The sequence below is a fragment of the Canis lupus genome, chromosome 28 (assembly GCF_048164855.1).
Source record: "Canis lupus baileyi chromosome 28, mCanLup2.hap1, whole genome shotgun sequence".
In the NCBI taxonomy this organism is placed as follows: Eukaryota; Metazoa; Chordata; class Mammalia; order Carnivora; family Canidae; genus Canis; species Canis lupus.
The window spans coordinates 2,150,027-2,174,718 of NC_132865.1; the positions used below are offsets into that span (position 1 = coordinate 2,150,027).

Here is a 24,692-nt window from a genome sequence, read left to right on the forward strand (position 1 = left end):
CCTGCCCTCGCTCCAGGTCAGGACGGAGGCAGTCCTGGTCCTGCCCCCTGGTGGCTGGGGCACGGCCTGCAGCCTCCGTGCGGCCAGGGCCACACTCCCGGGCGACTGGACCCGACCTGACTGCGCCCCTCGGGGGGATCCCCGCAGCACTGGATGGGCACCGCCCGGCAACGGCTCAAGTCTGCGAGTCACACATCCATCCTAAAGCTTCGTTACTTCCTTAAGTCAACAGCCAGGTCCTGTTGTTGGTAAACAAGAGCCTTAACTCCCAGACTAAAAAAATAAAAGTAAAAAGCAGCGCCGTAAAGTTACTTTAATATCTTTTTCTCCATGACTGAATATACAGTGATAAGGGGAGTAGCGTATCCTTCTGCTGTAGAGACGGGTGGAATATGTCAAAATCCACCTGCTGGATCCTCTTTAAATAGTTCTCCAGGGCAACCTGGAAAAGGAGAATAATGGCCATTAGGTCATAGAATTACTAAGTTTTTTAAAGAAACTGAAAAAAACTTGTAAGTATTCAGGCTATTTTAGTTTCCCTGAATTTAAATGAGAATTTTAAAGGGCAGAGAGAAAATAAAGACATCTCAGAAGTTTCTATCAGACCAAGTAAGACAGGATCCAAGAGCAGGTACTAGAAATATTAAGCCAACTCTGATCATGATTTATAGAACGTAAGTTTATTATTTGTTTTACACACAATGTACTCAATCACGGACAATGAACGCCACCCCCCCCCCCACACACACACACACACACTGTGCCATGAGGACGAGCGTAAGTTGTTTAAAAACTTATTTTGTGGAAAAGTTTAATGAGTCTCCATGTTCTTGCTAGAAAACAATGTGCTGCCTCGGAGAACCACTGCGGGCCCCTGTAAGTGTCACCCCACACTTCCCCCGTCACGCAAAACTTGATCTTAAGCTTTCGTGGGGATTAGGGAGCAGGATGGAAAAGATGGTGATGGGCCGGACTCTTTATTTTATGGTTTTCAGTTCTTTTTATTAATTTGTACTTTTTATTTTGGTAACTTGAGTAAACAGAGAAGCCACCTAGTGTTGCATGGCACGGTCCTAAGAGGCATGTCGAGCCTTTCAGTCCACCCGCCCAGCTCCCCTGCTGTCTGCACTACAACCTGTGTGCTCCAACACTCACGGGGTCCTGCTGTGGGTTTGCTGGAAGACTCAGATGAGCCAAAAGCCAAAAAACAAAAAAGGACTGTATTCTCACCCAGGCTTTTTTTCCCCTACACACAAATGCACATACAAATTTAGTGTCTACATTTTAAACCCTAAACTTACACGTACGTATGAGCAACAGGACAGGTGCATGAATGTGCATAGCTCTGCCTTGTGCTGTCTTAGCAAAAAACCTGCAAACAATCCAGGTCTTTGACAAAAAAAAAAGTACTCTTCACACAATGCAATATACTGCCGTGAAAGGTGTGATAGACGACATAAAGCTCAAAAACAAAACTAAACAATATATTGTTTAAAAATAGATCAAACAGGGAAAAGCCCCTCCCCCCTTATTTAAATTTTATTTATTCATGAGAGACACAGAGAGAGAGGCAGAGACCCAGGCAGAGGGAGAAGCAGGCTCCACGCAGGGAGCCCGACGCGGAACTAGACCCAGGGTCTCCAGGATCACGCCCTGGGCTGAAGGTGGCGCTAAACCGCGGAGCCACCCCGGCTGCCCGGAAAAGCCCTTTTGAAGCAGCAGAATAATTAATTCAAAATTCAGGAAAGCTACTTGGGGGAGGCAGGCAGAGGCCGGGGGATGAGACGGGGATTAAGCAGAGGACTGCGGTTTAATGGTGATGTTCTCGTTCCTGGACTGAGTGGTGAGCTCACGGGTGTTCACGATGTTGTGCTTTGTAACACACACATATTTATTTGTAGATATCAAATACTAAAGTTTTAAAAGAGAATGAAAAAAAAAAATTTGGAGATATTTTAGTGTACTTTCACATGTTCCCTTTTTTTTTTTTTGGAAAAAAGAGCTCATGTTATTATTCATGATGCTCTAAGTGATAAATATTTAATAATTTGTGATCTACTTTCTATCTCTAAGAATTCTACTATGCGGGATCCCTGGGTGGCGCAGCGGTTTGGCGCCTGCCTTTGGCCCAGGGCCCGATCCTGGAGACCCGGGATCGAATCCCACGTCGGGCTCCCGATGCATGGAGCCTGCTTCTCCCTCTGCCTGTGTCTCTGCCTCTCTCTCTCTCTCTCTGTGACTACCATAAATAAAAAGAATTCTACTATGTTTGTTAATATCTAATTAGAAGGACTGGTTAATGAAATTAAGGTAGTCAGCACATGATAGACTATTGTGTAGCCATGGAATATTGTACTTATAAATATTTTTAATGGTGTGGCCAGATGCTTGTGAAGTAGGACGACATGCAAAGTGTGATTTCAACTCTACACAAAAATTCATTAAAAAAAAAAAAAAGAATAAGCAGTGGTTATGTCTGTCCTGGCATCATAGGTGATTGTTCTTTCCTTCTCCTTTTTCTTATGTTGTCCAAATCTCTGTTCTGAGAATGTCGTTTTCAACAAACTAGGAGGAAGTTCCATTAAAGTACAGATGAAGGGGCAGCTGGGTGGCTCAGTTGGTTAAGCATCTGCCTTCAGCTCAGGTGGTGATTCCGGGGTCCCGGGAGGGAGCCCAGGGTCCTGGAATCGAGTCCCACATCCGGGTCCCTGATCAGTGAGGCGTCTTCTTCTCCCCCTCACCCCTGCTCATGCGCTCTCTCCCTCTCTCTCCTCTCTTATAAATTAATTAAAATAAAATAAAATACAGGTCAAACATGACTTCAAAATCAGAGCTCAACTGGAAATGCGCAGATTAGGATTTGGTCCAGAGGCACGTCTGGCTAACGGTGCGTATCTGCACACACACACACACACACACACACACACACACACGCGTGCGCCTGCGCAGACAAACCCATACGGTCTGGTGACTCCACATCTGCCCCAGAAACACAGGCAGGGCCTCAGCAAAGCACAATGTGATGAACAAAACCCACCACACATCTGCCCCATTAATTAAACAGCCTCCTCTGTTAATCTACTTACCGTCTGAAGAAAAGCAGGAAACGCTTTCACAGGAACACTTTTGTGGAAGGACCTAGCCTGCAAAGGAAGGAGAAAGGAAACTAGGTTCAGACGTAAATACTTCTGGGAATAAACACTCTGCCTCTGAAGTGATCACAAAGCAACACTAGAAGCCTAACGACAAGGCCGGGGCCTCTCGCAAAGGCAAGAAAACCGCTCTCCGGCCAATTAAGATTAATTTCTTAAGCCTGAAGGACTCAGGAAAAAGAACTTTAGTAAGAATCGCATTCTTTCCTGCAGGTGGGCTTTGGCCCTCCCCAGCCGCCCTAGAGCACCTACCCCCGGGCCCTCTCGCTCGGTAGCGAGGGGAAGGAGGAGATACTGCTTTAACGAGGCCCGGCAGCTCCGCGGCCTGGTGGCGGGCATGTCCGGTCACCTCCTAACTGCCTTCCCGCCCGCTTCCCCAGCTTTTGTTCCGTCCACGCAGGCAGCCAGATGAGCGTCCTGGGTGGCTCTTACTCTTACTTTCTGTAACCTAAGTCCCCGACACACCAGGCCTTCTGTCTCCAGGGCCCCACAGCTTGCTCCAGTCTCAGCAAGCCCAACTCACCACGGCCCGGCCGCCGGCCGACCCACGCGACGCCCATCCTCCTGCGCTCACCAAGCCCACTCTCGTCTCCAGGTCTCGGTTTCTATCGTCAGAGAACGCCTCTACCCCCTGCCCTCTGGTTTTACCCTCACCTGTCTACTAAAATTGCTCTTTTCGAGATCATCCAGGATTTACTAATCACCGTACCCATCTTTTCAACCTCTCTACAATGCGCAAAACTTTAATATTCCCCTTTCTTAGAATGTTCTCCTCCCTCGGTTTCCAAGACACTGACTCCTAGCACACCTACTTCTTTGATCACTAGTTCCTTCTCCTCCTTCCTAATACATGGCCCTTGCTCCTTCGACCCGAGAAGTGGAGGTGGGCCTCGGGTTCTGCCCCTGGCGCTCACGTCTGGACGTACACTCTCCTTGCACAGTACCATCCACACGCAGAGCTTTCACCACAGGCCTTCTCTGTGCATGACTCCCAAATCTCTTACCTCCAGTCCCCACCTCCCTTCAACGCTGCAATCCCGCAGTCTTCAGTAGTTCGTCTCCCTAAACGTTCTCAAATCCCCTTAAATTCAGCGATGACCAACGGCCGGGCCAGAGGCTGCTGCTCAGCAGCATGTGCCCCTGCTGCTCACTGTGGTCCCTGAATGGCACCACCACTACGTAAACCTGGACTCCGTGCAGCTTTCCCTCTCCCTGATCCCGCCACAACCCAGTCAGGCATCACAGTCAATTCCATCTCTGGGGTGTGTGTGTGTGTAATCCTACATACTAATATATACACACCCAGCCTCTCTAAGCCAGGTCCTTGGTCTCTCACAAGCCTCCTGACAGATCTCCCACTCTCCAAATTCGTCTCAAACGCTGCTGGCCAGGTTCTCCAACGTGCAACACCACTGTCACTGCTCTACTCACTCCTGGCAATGTTGAAGGGGCCCACGAGCCATATGCCAGGCACAGTGACGGTCTTTATACATGCTGACCCATTTATCCAAATCACAGCCCCCTGAGTTACGTTCTAATAGGACCTTCTGTCCCAGAGGAAGAAACCGAAGCACGGAGTTTAAGACCACGTGACCAGTAAACTGCAGAGCCAGGACTGAAGAGTCAGCTCCAAAGCCAGCATCTGCACCCTCATCCACCACGCCCCAGGGCCTCTCCAAAGCCTCCCAAACGCCACAGTCTTCCTTCAGTTCACCCTTCCAAACCTGTTTTCCAGGATCCTAGTTCAAATAACCTACAAGTTTTCACATGTGGCTGACTGAAGTCATTTGACAATTTTCATTCCTGGCCCCATCCCAGCTTTACTGTGTATCCAGGGGGTGAGGCCTGGGAATCTGCATTTTCCAGGTGCCTTAAGTGTCCATCGGCTGAAACCATTCAGGTCCCAACACAGGGCTTTCCTGCTTTTATGATTCTGTTGTGCTCTCAGATCTTACCCAAAACTCTGCTAGTTTTAAGTAATTTCTTATCTAAACTTCCATGTATTTTATCTGTATCTCTGTCGTGGCAGAGAACTGTGCTTCAGGAAATTCAAAAAAAGACTAAGACTCTTTGCCTTCAAAAAGCTTACAATCTGATCACCTACTTAATATTTCACAAATATTTGCTGAATGCCTATAATGAACCAGACACTTAGATGCTGAAGAAAACAGCACAGAACCAAAGTTATGTCCATTCTATGAGGTGAAGGGGCATTAAACAAACTTTTAGTATGTGAGGTGGTAAAAAGTGCTAAGCTAGGTGAAGGGACGGAGGGTGATGGAAAGGGACGATGTTATTGTAGATTTGGTGGCCAGGAAAGATCTTTTTGATAAGGAGATATTTAAGGGGTTGTGGGGGGGAGGAGTTGGGGGGTGGAGAGCACCTTTCAGGCAAACAAACAGCAGGTACAAAGGCCCTGAGGTTTGCAGGTAAATGACAAATCTTTAGGATCCACTGAAGCTCAAAAAAAGGGGGGGGGGTTGGTTCACAAGAAGAACCAGGAAGAAACCGTGTCATGAGAATCAAGAAAATAGAAAGTTTCTGCCAAGTTTTCAGGAGCCACTACGATGAAGGAAGATTTCCAGCAGAATCGGGAAGGAACAGCATTATTGGGATGAAGGACATAGTTTCAAGAAAGATGTGGCAAGGCAGCAACTGTCTGGCTCAGTCGATGGAACACTCGACTCCTGACCTCGGGGTTGTGAGTTCAAGCCCCATGCTGGGTGTAGAGATTGCTTAAAGATAAAATCTTTAAAAAAAAAAGAAAGTGGGGGTTGGGGGAGTCAACAGAGGACAAGTTACAGCTTGAGAAGACGTGAAGAAGTAACTCTTCAGAAAGACCTGAAGTGGTACGCAGGAGAAATCAGGAACCAGTTTAGGAGCCAAGTCAGAGAATCAAGGGAAAAACTATTAGAAAGTTTCAAGGAGAAAAACTGTCTATGGTGTGAAAAGCAGAAAAAGTTTACACGTATGAGAGTCTTAAGTGCCCATGAAATGTGACACTATTTAGGAGTGCAGTGCTTATTATCAGAAGAGATGGGATGGACGTGAAATGATGGCACAATGAACGGTGCCAGGCCGATGCCAGGTAAGGTAATGATGAACGCAGGCGGCTCACTCACAGAAGTTTGACTGGGAGGGGGACACGAGCCACAGGGGGGTCCAAGGCTGCCTGGAAAAGGGGCCAATTCTCAGGCCAGCTGCGGATGCCGAGGACGTGAGCACCTGGGAAAGGAATCATCGCCCCAGCAAGGTGGAGACACACCACGTCCCTGAGAGCGAGGGTGGGTGGGGCGCGGTGCAGACAGGAGCCAAGCCAGGAAGCTGAGTGAGGGTGCGTTTGTGCACGCAGGGAGAGAAAGCAGGACTGTGAAAGCTGGAGGCAGTTCGTAGTGGTCCCTGAGATGAATCTACTGGGATTACAGTGAGAACTGGAGTGAAGACTGGGAACCATGAGCACCTCTAGGCATGGGAGTTTCCTAGACGCTTCGGCAGAGAGGCGACTTACATGCTTTAGGTGCAGGTGCGCCTGGCTGGCAATGTCATAGATCACATCTCTCACGTTTTTATCCTGGTTCTTCCGTAGAAAATCCTCTTGTGAAACACCATGCTGGGCGGGAAAATACAACATTAGGAATCTAAAAGCACACACACTTTAACTTAGTTCCAGAAAAACAGGTGATAGGATAGTATGTACAGTATGCTGCCTATCTTGTTCTGAAAGTACATGTGTATGCGCGTGTGTGTGTGTGTGTGTGTAGACACACACGCCCCTAGAAGAATACAACAGGATGTTATTAACAATAGCTGTAGGTGGGACAAAAGTACACAAGCAGAAAACAAACCTTCAGATCCATCATGGACCTAAGTGCCTGACTGATAAAATTCTCCCTTGCTGACTGGAGCCAAAAAGCAAGAAGCATTCATTTCACAGCAGTTACGTGACTGGATGAAGCAAAGAACCAATAGCTCCTGCCCACCCCACCCCCCACCCCCCACGTGCCTGAGGGAAGCCAACAGAGCAACGGGAACAGTCTTACCAGCATACAGATGTCCATGGGAAGGAACACTCTTCTCCTGCTACCATGATAGGGCGTCGCTCGCAAGCAAGTGACGATGCCCTGTGCTTTGCCAATGTGACTTGCGGCATGATCTGCATGAAGATCCTTTACACCTGTGATTTTTAGAAATTAAGCAAAAGGGCTGCTCTTTACTTCTTAAAGGCACAAAAAATCAACACAAACAGCTTGGAGAAATCACCTAAACATGTAAAAGCAGGTGTTTATCCTATGTTTCGTTTCAGAAAAAACAGGACTTATTTAAGCAAAACTGGGCATAAAGACAAGCTGACTGTTTACCACCAAACAGGTCTCCAAACTGCAACTTGTAAATAAAAGAGTTTTCCCTGGACCACAGCACACCGAGAACACATTTGGAATTTTAATCAGCTATCCTGGAAAAACATTACGAGTCTTGCACTTCTTGTCCTCGATGCAATTTCCATATGACCTCATTTTAAGTATACGCTTGACAAACATTCTGCTCTTTGCTCCGTCCTTTCATTGTGTTGGCAAACGTGCCACCGGGTGGACGTGCAGTGTAAGCCTGGGAATCTCAACAGGGACTTGTGTTACTCCTTTCGGCTGACACAAAGATCTATATTACCTTCCCCAACACAGAGGCCCAAATAATCTCCTCCTTACAAGAAGACTTCACCAACTTAAAGTCAGATGAGGAAAAGTATCATCTAAATTAGTTTATTTATTTTTAAGAAGAAAGAAAAAGAAAAAATCTCATAAAAACTTTGAGAAATGCAGTTTTATACTTTCTGCACACACCCCGTGTTTTAACATGGGGAAGTAGTACTGACGGAATGACGAGTCGGGCCCCAGGCCTTCCAAATTGTAGAAGACGCTTAAAGAGGAAACAAATCATCTGCAATTACCAGAGTATTAATTACAGCATTCCCAGGAGGGGGCTAAAGTACTTTTATGAGAGCCTGAGCATTTTGATTAGTCTGCACTCCAGAGAAAGATTATATTCCCCTCCTTGCTAAACAAAACAAAACAAAAAATGTTCCTGTATCGGTGGTGCAAAGAAAACTTTCAGTGTTAAACTGATCAGACTGTCAAATTGTGAGAGTCAAGTCTGAAGGGTATTTTCTTTGAAAAAGAGAATTATGAAACAGAAAAAGACTTACCCAATATTTCCAGTGTTAAGTAAAGAAGAGAGCTCTGTGTGTTTTCAGCATAATTTTCCAATTCCTGGATATTACGATATGCTTTGTCATCTAAATTCTTTTCCTATAGTCAAACAAAACGCAAATAAAGTTTGATGAATTGTCAGTATTTTATAAAGAAAAGGCACAATTTTTTTGCCCTAAAGAACTAATAAAGAATAATTAGTACATAGCTCAGTACACAATAAGATTTTAAAAAACATTAAAGTCCTACTCATTCAATACTTACAAATCACCCCTCAACATACTACCTTGGGGATAATCTCAATACACAAATCACCACAGTCATAGGGTTAGCTAGTTATTAATTCCTTCGAAACTGATCGATGGTTATCTTACCTGATTATACTATATTCCAGAAACAGAAAAATGTAAATCTCAGAGCAAAAACATCCAGCTACTTTTACAATAATACATTTACAAAGACTCCATTGCTAAGGAAATACACCCATTCCTTTTTTTTTTTTTTTTTTTTTTAAATCAGAAGAACATGGCACCAGCAATGACCCCAGGGGAAAACGTTATGCCCGGTCTTTCACATTCTGTAAAACTTGAGACATAACTCACATACCATGAAATATACCCTCTTAAAATGTACAACTCAGTGTGTTTCAGTATATTTACCAAGTTGTACAACTATCACCTCCATCTGGTCCCAGAATGTTTTCCCCACCCTGCATCCACTAAGCAGTTACTTCCCATTTCCCACTTCCCAGCAAGCAAACCACTCATCTACTTTCTGTCTACACAGATTTGTTTGTTCTGCACATTATATAGAAATGGTGACAGGATATGTAGTTTTTTGTATCTGGCTTCTTTCAGTTTGCATGTTTTCAAGGATCATCTGCGTTGGAGCCATGTATCAGTACCTGATTCTTTTTAACTTAAGAAATTATGATTATGTTCCACGTATGGATGTACCACATTATGTTTGTACTCACTCACTGATAGATCCTGAGTTGTTCCCACTTTTGGACTATTAGGAGTAATACTGCTATGAACATTTGTGTGCAAATTCTGTATGGCCACATGTTTTCATTTCTCTTCAGGATAAATATAGGAGTGAAAATACTAGGTCTATGGTAACTCTATGTCTGACTTTCTGAAGAACTGCCAAACTTTTCCAAAGCAGCTGCACCATTTGCCATTCCCATCAACAATGTACAGAAATTCCTAATTTCTCTATATCCTCACCAACACTCATGTACTTGTGTTTATCCATTCGTCTTTTTACTTACAGCCATCCCAATGAGTGTAAAGGAGTCATTTATTCTGCTTTTGACTTGCATTTCCTTAATGAAAAGATGCTGAGCATCTTTTAGGTGCTTATCGGTCATTTGTAGATCTTCCTCACAGAAATATTTACTCAAATCCTTTGCCCATTTTTAAATTGGATTATTTGTCTTTCTATTTTTGAGTTACAAGAGTCCTTTACATATTCTAGATACTTGTTCCTTATCAAGTATACAACTTACAAAAATATTCTGCCATTCAACTCCGATTGAAGTTTTTAATTTTGTTGAAGTCTAATTACCTTTTTTTTTTCTTTTATTGCTTAGGCTTTTGGTATCTTATCTAAGAAATCACTGCCTAACCTAAAGTCCCAAAGATTTATGCCAGTGTTTTTTCCCTAAGTGTTTTATAGTTTTAACTCTTACATTTAGGTGTCTGACGGATTTGGAGTTAGTTTTTGCATATGGTGTTAGATAGGCATCCAAATTCATTCCTTTGCATGTGGATATCCAGTTGTCCTGGCATTATTTGTTGAAAAGTCTATTCTTTCCCCATTGGATTATCTTCACACCCCTGTCAAAAAATCAATTAACTATAAATATATGGCTTTATTTCTGGACTCTCAATTCTATTCCATTGAATTATATGTCTGTGCCATACCAATACTCCACAATTTGGTTACTGTAACTTTGGAACTAACTTTCATCTTTTTCAAGATTGCTTTTGTGATTCTGGGTCTCTTGCATTTCCATACGGATTTCAGGATCAGCTGGTCAATTTCTGCAAAAAGGCAGCTGGAATTTTTATAGGGATTGTATCGAATCTATAGATCAATGTGGAAGATTGATTCCAGTCTTTTAAATATCCCTCCCTACAAATGCCAAATGTTATTTTCCATTAAACCAAAAAGTTATCTCTGTCTTAAATTCTGTAACTGTCTTTACCTCATAAAAACAGAAAACACCTAGGGTGCCTGAGTGACAGCCAGTTAGGCCTCCCACTCTCAATTTCAGCTCAGGTCATGATCTTATGATCTCAGGGTCATGAGACTGAGCCCTATGCCAGACTCTGCATTCAGCTGGGAGTCTGCTTGAGATTCTCTTCATCTCCCTCTACCCTTCCCTGCTCCCACTCACATACACATGCTCGGGCGCTCTCTCTCTCTAAAAGAAATTAATAAATCTTTAAAAACAAAACAAAACCGAAAACACCTGAAAAATAGATCTTTTTGGTGCTAGTTCTAAGTCTGTAGGCCAACTGCACAATTTTTTAAAAATGCTGAATCATTATCTCCCATTTTAGCTTATAATTAGTATAGTCTATGGTTATTAATGGGTCATATTCAAATAAACTAAACATATTTTCAAGACAATAGTATGTGATAAATATCAGGCTGATGAGGACAGGGGGCCAACAATGTGTCAGGAAGACACATAATGTATTATTAGGCTGGGACAAAGAGCAATTTGCATGCTTGGCTGGACCTCAAGCTCAGTTCCTAGAATGTGGTCTGGTACTCCATTCACTAGAGTAGAACCGTCAGTCTCCCTCTCCTGCTTGGACAGAGATCCAAATGCTGTGTGTACATAAACATACGTGCATGACTACTAAAGTTTTGATGGTACTAAGGAATTATCTGTAATTTTTTGAGGTATGATCATGTATTGTGGGTATATTTTCTAAAAGTGTTTTTAAAATCTTTTCAAGATACATATATATTTGTAGCTCCAATAATATATCTGGGGTTTACTGTAAAATAATCCAGTGGGGTTTAATGAGAGAGGCTGGTAAAATATAGATGAAGCAATACTGGACGTGTGTTCATAGCTAAAGCTGGGTGAGATACATGACAGTATGTTATACTCTTCTACTTCCGTATAAGTCCAAAATTTCCATTAAAAAAAACACTGCAGGGGATCCCTGGGAGGCTCAGTGGTTTAGCGCCTGCCTTTGGCCCAGGGATTGATCCTGGAGTCCCAGGATTGAGTCCCGCATCGGGCTCCTGGCATGGAGCCTGCTTCTCCCTCTGCCTGTGTCTCTGCCTCTCTCTATCATGAATAAATAAATAAAATCCTTAAAAAAAAAAAAAAAAAAACCACTGCAAAACATAAAACAGTAGCGTGTGGGTGTGTACACACACACCTCCGCCAGGGTGCTGTGTCTGCCGTCTGACTCAAGAAGCAGAGTCAGGGCTGAGGGGGTGGCACGCAGTGAGGGAGAGTGGACAGAATGGCACAGTCCTCTAAAAGTTTCCGTCCCCCAAAATATAATACGCTTATTAAAACATTTCCTCCCGGAGGAATTAGCTTACAGATTAAAAGGGAAGAAAACACTTAAGACTTGAGCAATTTCAACTTACTCTTTCATCAATGATTTTCATAAGCCATCTTTTAGTCAGATTATGTCTTTTCACAGCCTAAAAAAACAAGAGTGTTATACATTTTTAGAAAGTACTAGAAATGACTTCAGCAGACTTGAATAAACAAACCAAATACAAACGTAGGTAAGGAAACATTTGTAATAACTCATCATCAGATAAACAGCCAGTCATGTTAAATATCAGGGGAAAAGAAAATGTCCCTAAAAAACATTTCAAAACATTTCCAAGTACAGATGATACATCCAAAACATTTCCACTAGACTTTTTTCTTATGCTACTGGTAATTTAACAATTCTACTTTCAAAAAAAAAACAAGAATTAAATACTGAGCTTCTGTTATATGATGCAACTTGACTTCTATGTTTACTTATCACACATAAACTTTTTTCCATAGGATAAAAATTCTACTTAGGGTAAATTAGCAAGCAAAGACACTCCAGGAGGAAAAAACACACCTAGTGCCCAGATCTTGGCCACCAGTACCATTCCCCCCAAAGGAAATGAGGCCCTGAAGAAACGGATGATTCCAGAGAGGGGACAAGAGAGATTCAGGGTGATCCTAGAATATGTTACTGTGCCAGAAAATAAGAATGCCCCCAAAAGTGATGGGGGTGCATGTCATAAGGACACAGGAGCCAGTCTGAAAGAGTTCCCACTGTCCAAATCTGGGACAGCTTTAACACCAATATTATTCAATATAGCAATGAATTATAAATTACTGGAAAAAAATAGGAATTCATATCAATAATTAATAAACAAATAAATAAATACAGGAGATTGAGAGCTCTTCCCTACAGCAGAATGCCAGCCAAGTCCCAACCAGTAATGTTGACAGAGGGCTAGAGTCTGGAAATTATCATTTTGCAATCATAACAAGGGAAGACTAAATCAAAGAAGAACCATCAATGAATGCTAAATTTAGGAAGAAACTGATATGTGCACAGTCTTGAAGTCAACCTTAAAGTCTTAGGTTGTAAGAGTAATTACAATTATAGACTAGGAAAACCAGGCAACATCTTGACCAGATGATAAAAATTAATAATGCCAATAAAGGACAGATGGACAAAGTGTGCCTCTAGACATGACACCCTGAGAAGAACATGTCACTTTTGCAGTATTCTGGCCAAACACACATAAACTGAATTGGCCATGAGAAAACATCAGACCATTCCAAAATGAGGGATGTTTTAGAACAGCAAGGGGGAGGAGGCTATAATCTTCAAAACTGTCAATGTCTTAGAAGACAAGGAGAGCCCAGAGAACTGTTCCAGATTAAGCAGGCAAAAAAGACAGGACAACTAATACCTGACCCTAGACTGGATCCTATACTGGAGGGGAAAAATACTAATGTAGACAATACTGGAGAAGCCTACAAAAGTGGAATATAAATAGAAAATTAGATAAAAGTATCATACCGAAGTTAAATTTATCAAAGTCAATAAATGTTTTGGTTACATAAGAGAATATTCCTATTCTTAAGCAATGCTCATTAATGTATTTAGAGATAAAAAGACCATGATGTATATAACGTATACTCAAATGATTCAGATAAAAATTTTGAGTGTGAAAATGCACATGCACATGCAAGAGAATGCTATACAAATCATTAACAAATAGACTAAAATGTTAACAGGTGAATCTGGATATAGATTATAGAAGTTTGTTTGTACTATTTTAAATTTTGCAACCTTTCTCAAAGTTTGAAATTATTTCCAAGTAAGTTTTAAAACCATTTTCTTACCAAGTCAACAATAAGATATATTTTCATAATAAAAACAGTAATGAGGGATCCCTGGGTGGCGCAGCGGTTTAGCGCCTGCCTTTGGCCCAGGGCGCGATCCTGGAGACCCAGGATCAAATCCCACGTCAGGCTCCTGGTGCATGGAGCCTGCTTCTCCCTCTGCCTGTGTCTCTGCCTCTCTCTCTCTCACTGTGTGCCTATCATAAATAAATAAATAAATAAAAATTAAAAAAAAAAAAAAAACAGTAATGAAACAAAATCTTAGGAATATCCTACACTCCACCTAAGACCCTAAGCTGTCACTGATACTAAAATGTAAAAAGCATGCTCCTCGACACACATTTATGTCACAAAGGGTATGGAGACAGAGCCCATTTTGCCCAACAGGAACCTAATGGAAGCTACAAGTGCTGCGTGGCATTGGCTAAAGCCCTTTCAGCACTGCTCCTAATACATGGTAGGACTCCCTCAGGCTTCTCCCCAATCCTAGGACTCAGCCTGGGATTCCTCAGTTGCTACAGAATCCTGATATTGTTTTATTTTGTACAAGTCTAAGCGGGGTGAGGCATGTTTGATCTCTGCAACCACCATCAAGCACCATTCCTGGCACATAAAGTACTCAATAAATATTTAACCACCAAAAGTTGGATTTCTGTTTACTCAAGGCTGAATCCATACCGGCTGCAGTTCCTTGACCACAAAATATAATTCTTCTGTCTGATTCTGGAGGAAATCAGAGATCAAGGTAAAAAAAATAAGTATTTAATAAGAAGCTGAAAACATGCTGAATAAAGTATCAACAATTTTGGAAGTAGAAGCCAAACAGAATAAAAACCTTGGCTATAAACATAAAGTGCAACTAACATTAATACATAGAGAAATGAAGAAGCCTATATGAAATACATATGTAATTATAGATACACAACTATTTTGTACCCTAAAAGCACTAATGAATCACTGTAGCAGAAAAGTGCTCACTGGGCAACACACAGTCACTCTTTCCTACTTAATCTTAGAGCCTGTCTCCCAAGAACCAATGGAAGGCTTTACTGGACAGAGGCCCAATGAGCATAACATCCAGCAGGAGGGGGACAGGGAAGAACAGGGGACAACTGCTCTGCTCACTACCTGCCTTTTGCACAGTCTCAGATTACTCTTCAACACGGGTCACATCAGAAAGCTGGCCAACAGCAATCATCCAAACTGAAGCAGCAATTAACACTGGACAAATTGGCACGCAGGTAAACACTCTACAATTCAGATACGTCTTCCGGGTTTGTTTGTTTTAAGAGAGGCCAAGAACAAAATAAACGTGTGTTGAAAGAATTTCTAACCATCCTTGATGTTTCCTGACAGAGGCCAGGGCATTCCAGGCAAGCCTTAGCATAAACCCCCACTGCAGTGATGTTTGCCTGTAAGACATCATTTTTCTAGGCTTCAAGAGAAACTTTTCTTTAAATGGAGTCACCAAGTTTGAGGTTCTTAAAGGAAGATGAACAGAGGTAAACAACTAATCTAATACTCACAGCTTCCCATCCACTTTTTCTTCTCAGTCCCCGGTTGACGGGGGAGCCTGGCTTTCCATCCTTACTGGGGCTCTGTGCAGTCAGTCAGGGGCCCAGGAATGGGGCCCGCCTCTGCTGGTGCGCAGACCTGAGAAGAGGTGCACCCCTGTCAGGTCTGTTGAGTGGCTCCGTCACAGCACCTGTCTTTGGCACTCCTCACACCACAGTGGGGACCCAGATCAGGGACAAAAGGCACCTAATTCCCTTCCTCCAGTCGTGGTGCAGCACATTTCCCAACTCTGCATGAATGAAGGATCCGTACAGCTGCTCTAATGTGGAACTACTCACTAGATACATCAAGCTATCCTAAGAATTCTCTAGCTCATAGGTTTCCAATCTCTAATATTTCAAATTTATCAATAAATATGCAATGCTATCAAACTAAACAAGGCAGTTTTATATTTGTGTCTAGATAATGGTGAGGGCACGTCTCCCTTCACAAAAGATCAATATGGGTTTCTACAGCCCACAGTATGGATTGGAGCGCTGGAATAAGGAGCTACTGGGCGGACAGGACACGCAGTTCACCTGCCACTGCTTCAAAACTTGTGGGGTTTAGTTTCTACACCAAATAAGTGGAAATATAGAATTTATAACACAAAGGGACCAGGTTCCTTTTTTTTTTCCTTTAATAAAGAAATTCACTGAAGTTCTGTGCAATTAGCAGATGATTTTTAATTCCTCTGTCAAAACTAACATAGTTCTGAACATCACATGAGCCTAAGATTATTTTCAGGAATAGATTCCCCATCGCCACTAGCCATGTTGTATGCATCAAAAAGTATGCTCAAATAACACTTAAAGGAAGCATTTTGTTTTTACCTTCCACAGCTCCAAGGCCACAGGCTGCTGGGGTGGGTTATCACAGTATATGTCGTCCACTGTTTTTTTCCAAAACGCCATTCGCATCAGTCCAATTGTTTTCTCAGAGACAGAGTCCTTAACCTGTAAACAGAATTCAAAAACCTTAATAAATGCACTCTTCACAGTTTCAAAATCAGTATTTGTGACTGTATAATCACATAAGTCAGCCAAAAACTAAGTTTAATTCTATATATTTGTTTCAATTTTTCCTTGAAGCCTATATATTGATCAAACTGTTGCCATTAAGTTTCCTAAGTAAACCTGCAAATTACTTTCAATATTTTCAAGGTTTGCATTCCAAAATAGGAAAGATATTCTTCTAGAAATAAATGGCAATAAAAAAACAAAAGTGGGAGGAGGACATTTAGATTAAAAGAAATTTAATAGAGGAACCAGTTGCAGTATATGGAGTTTATCTGATCCTGATTTGAAGAGAAAGAGACAACTGGAAAAAATCTGAACACTGGATGTTTAATGATATTAAGGAATTATTAAATTTTTAATGTATGACAATGGCATTGCAGTTACTTTTTTTAATGAGTTACCTCTTGGTGATACATACTGAACTATTTACAGATGAAAAAATTTATCTGAGACTTACTTCAAAATAACAGAGGTGAGGATGGGCTTAAGTGGGGATAGAAGGAAAACTCAAGATTGGCCATGAATTAGTAACAGGTGGAGCTGAGTAATGGGTTTATGGGACCTTATTATACTACACTGTTTATATATATTTGAAGTTTTCCATAATAAGAAAGTTTTTAAAAAATAAGTGGAAGAGAAGAAAAACAATCCTTTTGGATTAATGACTGTAAAATTATTTCTAAGTCTGGAGATAAACCTAGGAAACAGAACCAGGGGCCTTCTAGAGGAAGCAGGAAAGGAAGTAACATTTATCAAATGTCCAGGAGTACCAAGCCCTTTGCTAGGTACCGTCCCAGAGATTATCTGATTGCAGTCCCCACCACAAACCTGCAGGGTCATTACCAATATACCAATTTAAAAATGGAGAATTCATGGCTCAAAAAAGACCGTGCTCTGCACACTCACAGCTCTCATAATGGAACCAAAAGGGTATGCAAAAGATTATGGGTGAGGGGAGCAGCTCACTACAAAGGTGCACCTGAGGAATATCTGGAGTTGATGGAATTGTTCTTTTTTCATGACTATCACGGTGAATGCATGAAACTGCATGTTTCAACACCTACAGAACTGTGTACCACAAAAAGTGAATTTTACTGTATATACATTTAAATAAACTCATTCATTCACTACATAACGTTTTTTAAGAGAAAGAGGGCATGTGTGTGCAAGCAGGGGAGGGGCTGAGGGGGAGAGAGAGAATCTTAAGCAGGCTCCACACTCAGGGAGGAGCCCTATATAGGGGTTCAGTAGGTTAAGCATCTACTCAGGTCATGACCCAGGGTCCTGGGATGGAGCCCTACATCAGGCTCTCTGCTCAGCAGGGAGTCTGCATCTCCCTCTCCCTCTGCCCCCCACCACCTCCAGCTCATGCTCACTCTCTCTTTCTCTGTCTCAAATAAATAAATAAAATCCTTAAAAAAATAAAATTGAATAAATAAAATATCAATGTCATAAAAGGCTGTGGAAATGTTCCAGATTAAAGAAGGCTAAAAAGATGAAAATTAATACAATATATGATCTTAGATTGGCTCCTGTACAAAAGAGGCAAAATGACATTATTGGGTGGTTTGACAAAATTGGAAACCAGATGGGAGGTTAAACAATCTACCAATATCAAATTTATTCAAGTTGATTATTATGATTATATAAGAGAATATTCTTACTATGAAATAAATACTGAAGTTTATAGGGATAAGGGCCATGGTGTAGTCAAGTTACTCTAAAGTTATTCAGAAAAAAAAATACATATACACACACACATATTTGTCTATAACACACACAAAATGACAAAGCATATGTGGCAAAATATCAACAACAGGGTATATGGATATTTTTTGTACTATTCTTTTGTGTGAGATTATTTCCAAATAAAAAGTTGTTTTTGTTAATGGTCTTGGTGCTGGGTAGGTCTCTTAGCAATGTTTAGTATTCAGATCCCAGTGGCATATGGCCTATTCTCAATACAATATCAAGAGTAATCTTTTTAAAATGTGACCAAGCTTTAACGTCCTTTTCTGCTCAGAACCTTCCAATGGTTTCCCATCTCCGAGTAAAAGCCAAAGTGACTGCAATGGTCTCCAAGACCTTGCCTTTCTGGTCCAGGTACCTCTAACCTAATCTCCTCCCATGGTCTCCCCGACGCATCTGCTGTGCCATACTGGCCTTCTTGTCTTTCAACATTATCAGGTACACCTGCACCTCAGAGCCTCTGTATGTGCTGTTCCTTCTGTTCCTTCTCTTTACTCAAATGTCTCTCTTATCTCCTTCAAATCTTTGCTCAAATGCTACCTTCTGAGGTTTTTCCTGACCACCGTATATAAAATAGGAACTCCTGCTACACCCAGCCTTCCCCATCCCTCTTAATTTTTTTTCCACAGTACTTGCTTCCACCTGATACATTACACAGTACTTGCAGGGACTTTAAATGTTTCATTCAGTATTATACCCCAGGACCTTAAACAGTGCCCAGCATATCTGAGATAATCAAATACTCACTGAATGAATGAACGAACAAGACTGTGTGTGCAAAACAGCAGCAAAACACTCTTACAATGTGACAGAGAATTCAGGGAGAACCCTACGGATTTATCCATTAAAATGAAATTTTAATCATTTTAGAGTTAGAAAGGAAGATCACAATGGGGACTCCTTATTGCTAAAGTGTCCTTAAGATGCAGATGTGCAGTTTATGCCTGAAAAAGGATGAGGTAAAAAAAAATACTGACTCATGACTTCTAGAAATAACACCAAGAAAAAACTAGCCAGAGTCTGAGGGTCTCTGCAGACTCAGTGCCTAACCTCGGGGGTGCTTCGGAGCTGTACTGACACCCTTTCATTCATTCCTAGTTCACTTCCTATCCTATACACTAGAGCAGTCATGCCAAAACTTGCCACTTTCTTCAAGACTCCAAACCCTCCCCCGATCACTCAGTCTTAATATCCGAGCCCTCCGTTTAATGAGAAGACCAAGGTCACTCCACTTCAACTCCCTCATTTCCATCCTCCATTTCAACTTATGTTGTATCAGCCCACAGCCTTTCCATTCTAAGAAAAAGAAGGCTCTTTCCTTCCTTCATAATTTTTTAGACAAAAGTGAGTTAGAATGATCTAAGGCCTGGGTTTGCTATAATTACTTCTGTTCCCCATTTCACATTAAAGCTAACACCTCATTAAAAAGTGCTTTGAAAACTGCTATAAGCAGTGATACTGTGATGAGCCTACTCAACAAACATGCTGTTAATTGCATAGTTTTATAATATCCCTAGAAAAATAAATAAAAATCCCAGAATGGTAGTTCCAGAAACATCAAGTTTGTCAGCTAATTTATTTTTGGAATTGAATTGGTAAGCCTATATAGGAACACAAAGAAATCACCAGCAGAGACCTTATACACACCTAACATGCAAATTATAACTGTATTTCTTTATTTTTCAGCATTAAACACATTATATCACCATTTTTGCAAATAATTTTTTAAGGTATTTTAATACCAGCCTGAGCCAGTTCCACATTGAAGGCTCTCAATGCAAAGGCAGAGCTTCTGGATTCTGCAGGGAACAGCAGGGAGCATAAATAGCCTTCATAATCCCGTTTCCTATAACAAACAGGCAGAAAAAGATAGTTACTTTTCATCACTTTCTAAACTGTACACCAAAAAGTGCTGACTAGTATTAACTGAAAGAAGAAAAAAAAAAAAAAAAACCCAAGGATTCAATTCAAAACAGGCCTAAAATTTCTTGTATTTTATACTTGTTTCTTTAAAATTACAAAAAAATGTATCTACCCTTAATCCCGGACTAGTTAAAAAGAAATCTCTATTAATTTATCTGAACTTATATGGTACTTATAATTTTCATTGTTTCAGAATTACTTTGGTTTTAGTAAGAATTCAAATGATTTACTGAGGTAGAAATCAAGAAAGTAATACCAGGAAGTATTGTATGAACTCACAGTTTTTAATATACAAATAAAGACACAGATAAAACATAAAAACAGAAAATAATATGGAGCGTGTGAGTGTGTGTGCCTGTGTGTACACTTACATTTCCTAGCAGCATCTGCAGAGAGAGCCTAGAAGCAATGATAAGGAAGATTGAGAATTGTTCAAGCCTGAAGAAGACTAAAGAGATGTGATAACTAAATGCAGCATATGATCCTGAATGTATGAAAGTCATAATCAAATAATGACCAAAATTTGAATGGAGCCTGTGGATTCAGTGGTAATAGTGGATCCTGACTCTGAAGGTGTACCATAGTCATATGGAAGAGGATTCTTGGGTGTACTAAGAAATACACACCAAGGGACACCTGGGTGGCTGTCGGTTGAGTGACCGACTCTCTTGGTTTAGGCTCAGGTCGTGATCTCGGGGTTGTGGGATCAAGCCTGATGTCAGGCTCTGTGCTTGGCGGGGAGTCTGCTTAATATTCTCTCTCTCTCTCTCCCTCTGGCTCTACCCCACTCACAAGCACTCGTTCTCTCTTGCTCACATGCTCACTCTCAATAAATAAATCTTTTTTTAAAAAATACACACCAAGATTTTAGGGGGAGGCGATGGTGCATCATGTCTACACCTTATTCTCAAATGGCTCAGAATGTTAACAATGAGGGAGTCTGAATAAAGAGTATACTGGAGCTCTGTGTACTATCTGTAATTTCTATGTCCGTTTGAAATTACTTCAAAATAAAAAGTTCAAAACAGAATGCTTATTATATACATCATAGGATGACTGCCTATCAACAAAGCTACTTTCACTATAACACACTGAAACTTTAATACAAACATTCTTTCCTATAAAACAATAATCTAAAGGGGGTCCAACCTCCTTCCATGGAATTTAGGTACTGAAATTCAGGTTACTCCCACATTTTAATTGGTTTACCTTTTTTTTTTCAATTTAATTTAATTTTTTTTTTAAGATTTTACTTATTTATTCACGAGAGACACACAGAGAGAAAGGGAGAAACAGGCTCCACACAGAGAGCCCGATGCGGAACTTGATCCCAGGACCCCAGGACCACACCCCGAGCAAAAGGCAGGTGCCAAAACACTGAGCCACCCAAGGATCCCCCTTAATTTAATTTTTTGATAGAGAAAGAATGTGGGGGGGGAGCACAGAGGGAGAGAGAATCCTAAGCAGGCTGCATGCTCAGTGCAGAGCCCAATGCAGAACTTCGTCTCACCACCCTGAGATGACAACCAGAGACGAAATCAAGAGTTGGACACTCAACTGACTGAGCCACCCAGGCACCCCTCAATTGGTTCACATTTTGTTGTCTGCCTAACAGAGAACTTAAACCTCTTCTAGCCACACCCTTCACAATTTCCTCCAACTTCCACATAAACAAAAGGAAGCGATAATGACAAGTAATCCTGCTATCACAAAACAGCCCTACCAAAAAATCTCATCGTAAGTGATTTCAGGTACAAAATGGACAGTGTGGGCAAAACAGCTCTATAATTTATACCTTTAAATACATTACAGATATATTTTAAAATTCGATTGTAATATAAAAAGTCTCTGAACTTCAAAGTGTTTAAAACACTAGGCTGTTAATATGAAACAGGGAGAAAACAGTGACTAGGAATCATGACTACTATCTTAATTTATATTCAAGTAGTTGACAGAAATGCTACCTACCATATCTATTTCCTAATTTGCAAAATGAGGCTTGATAAGCAACCTGTTTCATATCTTCTAAAAATATGCAATATTTGAAACACTTTAGATTTCTTAAAGGGAAATGAAAAATGAAGACATTCTAGTATGGTAACAATCTTTGGGGAATAAGATACTCTACACAGAGAAAGGTTTCTCTGTAAAGTTTTTTTTTTAATTTTGGTTGGAAATTTTTCTAAACAACATTACCAATTTATTTACATACACGAAGATATACACTGAATATTGGAACCATTTCTTCACTCAAGATTATTGTTATAAATATCGATTACTGGTAGACGAGGTTATCTTAAGTAGCCAACCAAGGTCCAGTTATGGGAGAAATGTTCCAGATAGCGAGAAATTCCATACCAGGATGGTTTTATACAGCAACAGAGCCAAGAACCTTTCATCCATTCATTAATGGTAACATTTATTCAGTGCCCACTATGCGGCAGCACTGTGCTAGACACCAAAAATAGGTATAAACTTCAGTCTGGTAGGGAGGGGCAGACCAATGAAAAATCAGCATATCTGGTGTGAGGACTGCTGTGCTAGTTCTAGTTCCATGGACCTGTGCCATCAAGGCACAAAACAGCGGCTCCCCAGTGTGTCTGGGGGAGAATGGAGAACAGGTACGCTTTGAGACATCACCACTAGCACCTCCTTACCTCCTTAGAAGCACTAATCCCAAGGCCTAAAGCAGCCTTGGGGTTCCTCAAAACCATCCCCCAGGAAACCTATGGAAATTAGGTCTGAGATATTCCCAGGAACCTAGATTCCTAGCAGAGCTCTCTGGCAGGCTAAGCCGAACTTCTGGCCTGGTATCTTTTTCAATACGTGGAGGCCTTGCATAAGACACATATGCAAAAAACGACCGTGCCCAAATGATGTCAAGGGCCAAATCCTTAAGATTAATGAACAATCAGGAGCTAGAAACTGTAACCTTTCTTTCAAGTTACATTTTGTTTCTATTTAAATTTTTTTTTTATTTATTATTTATGATAGTCACAGAGAGAGAGAGAGGCAGAGACACAGGCAGAGGGAGAAGCAGGCTCCGTGCACCGGAAGCCTGATGTGGGATTCGATCCCAGGTCTCCAGGATCGCGCCCTGGGCCAGAGGCAGGCGCCAAACCGCTGGGCCACCCAGGGATCCCCTTGTTTCTATTTAAAAACTACAACTGTGCGTATGCTACCGTGCCAGCATATTTATACATACATCATTGCATTTAACCCTCATAACCAGGCTCTCAAGAGTAGAAATTTACAAATGAAGAAATAACTGCATCTTAATGTGAGCAACTTTCCCAAGTGATGGATTTGGGATTAATAAACTCGCATCAGGGCAGCCTGGGTGGCTCAGCGGTTTAGCGCTGCCTTTGGCCCAGGCCGTGACCTGGGGAGGGGGGGTCCTGGGATCGAGTCCTACGTGGGGCTCCCTGCATGGAGCCTGCTTCTCCCTCTGCCTGTGTCTCTGCCTCTCTCGTGAATAAATAAATAAAATCTTAAAAAAAATAAATAAAAATAAATAAACTCAGCTCAGGTCTGCCTGCAAAATCCAGGCTTTTTAATAAATCACTCAAAAGCCTCCATTCCACTCAAATACCTACACGAACAGATGAAGTATCTGCCCACTTGCAAATATGTATTTGAGATATCACTGCCATGATATCCACAGACTATTACTGGAAGAACTGCATGATCACTATGCACATATATATAATATGTAGTGTGTATATACATACATACGCATATAGCACATATATATGTAATATATTTTTACTTACATACAGCAATACATTAAGAAATTAGGAAGAGGGATTATCCGCCTCTGGATGCGGACGTTAGGACATCACAGGTGTCAAAGATGGGCCCGGACAAGTGGATACGGGTGGCATGCATTCTGATGCCCTATATCTTACTATCCTCAAAAAATCGGTAACTTTATATAAAAATGAGTCTCACTCTTCCCGCAGGTTTGCCTTTTTGCAGAGTTCTTACGGCTCGGATCTCCACTACTGCTAGCCTGCTTCCTTTACAAGCGCAATCAGCAAAGAGGGTGGAGCAGGGCCGTCATTTTTCAAAGGGGCCCAGAAACCACGCGCTGAAATCCGTGGGAATCCTGTTGCGTCACACTACAATTTGCTAAAATAGAATGCAAAAAAAAAAAACAAAAAACAAAAAAAAAAAAGGCGATGTCCCGGCGCAGTCCGCCCCAAGCCGGCCCGCAGGCCCGGGTGCTCCGAGGCAGCAGAGGCCCGGCCTGACCCCGGCCCGAGGTCACCCGCCGCCGGGTTCACGACCCCCACGGTCGGCGCCGCGCCCCGCCCCGCCCCGCCCCGCCCCGCGCCCGACCCCCAACACCCGGGGCCGCGAGCGCGCGTGCCGCACGGCTGGCCAGGAAGGAGCAAGCCTCGGCCAGGGCGGCGGACGACGGGCGTCACGGGCCCCGCTCCCCGCCCGCTCACCGCAGCAGCTCCACGCAGTAGCGGTCGGCGCCCGCGGCACCCGACCCGCTGGCCGCGGCCACGCTCCGCCCGGACCCCGCGAGCCCCGGGAGCCGCCGCGCGCGCGCCCACAGGCCCCGGGGCGGCCGGCGGCGGCACCACAGCCCCGGAAGGCCGAGCCGCGGCGGGCCGCAGGCGGAGCGCAGCACGGAGGCCGCCATGACACCGACGCTGCGTGCCCTCTGACCCCGCCAGCCACGCCTCCGCGC

General features: G+C 42.3%; 1 protein-coding gene across 8 annotated transcripts; it reads right to left on the reverse strand.

Annotated features, from left to right (window-relative positions):
- Positions 1-298: 298 nt before the first annotated feature.
- On the reverse strand, positions 299-24,644 carry NDUFAF6 (NADH:ubiquinone oxidoreductase complex assembly factor 6). Of its 8 annotated transcripts, XM_072803855.1 has the most exons (11): positions 24,445-24,536; positions 23,942-24,121; positions 19,814-19,913; positions 16,133-16,255; positions 15,272-15,398; positions 11,984-12,040; positions 8,353-8,455; positions 7,193-7,326; positions 6,661-6,762; positions 3,087-3,143; positions 299-442 (listed from the first exon to the last, which is right to left on the reverse strand). In XM_072803855.1, the coding sequence occupies exons 6-11, from the start codon at positions 12,002-12,004 to the stop codon at positions 314-316; spliced, it is 546 nt and encodes a 181-aa protein (XP_072659956.1). In that variant the 5' UTR covers positions 12,005-12,040; positions 15,272-15,398; positions 16,133-16,255; positions 19,814-19,913; positions 23,942-24,121; positions 24,445-24,536; the 3' UTR covers positions 299-313. The 8 variants fall into 8 exon arrangements, with proteins under 8 accessions (XP_072659956.1, XP_072659952.1, XP_072659953.1 ...); XM_072803851.1 differs by lacking the exon at positions 15,272-15,398 and having other exon boundaries at positions 19,810-19,913; positions 24,445-24,539; XM_072803852.1 differs by lacking the exon at positions 15,272-15,398 and having other exon boundaries at positions 19,810-19,913; positions 23,764-24,121; positions 24,445-24,539.
- Between the last annotated feature and the right edge of the window lie 48 nt (positions 24,645-24,692).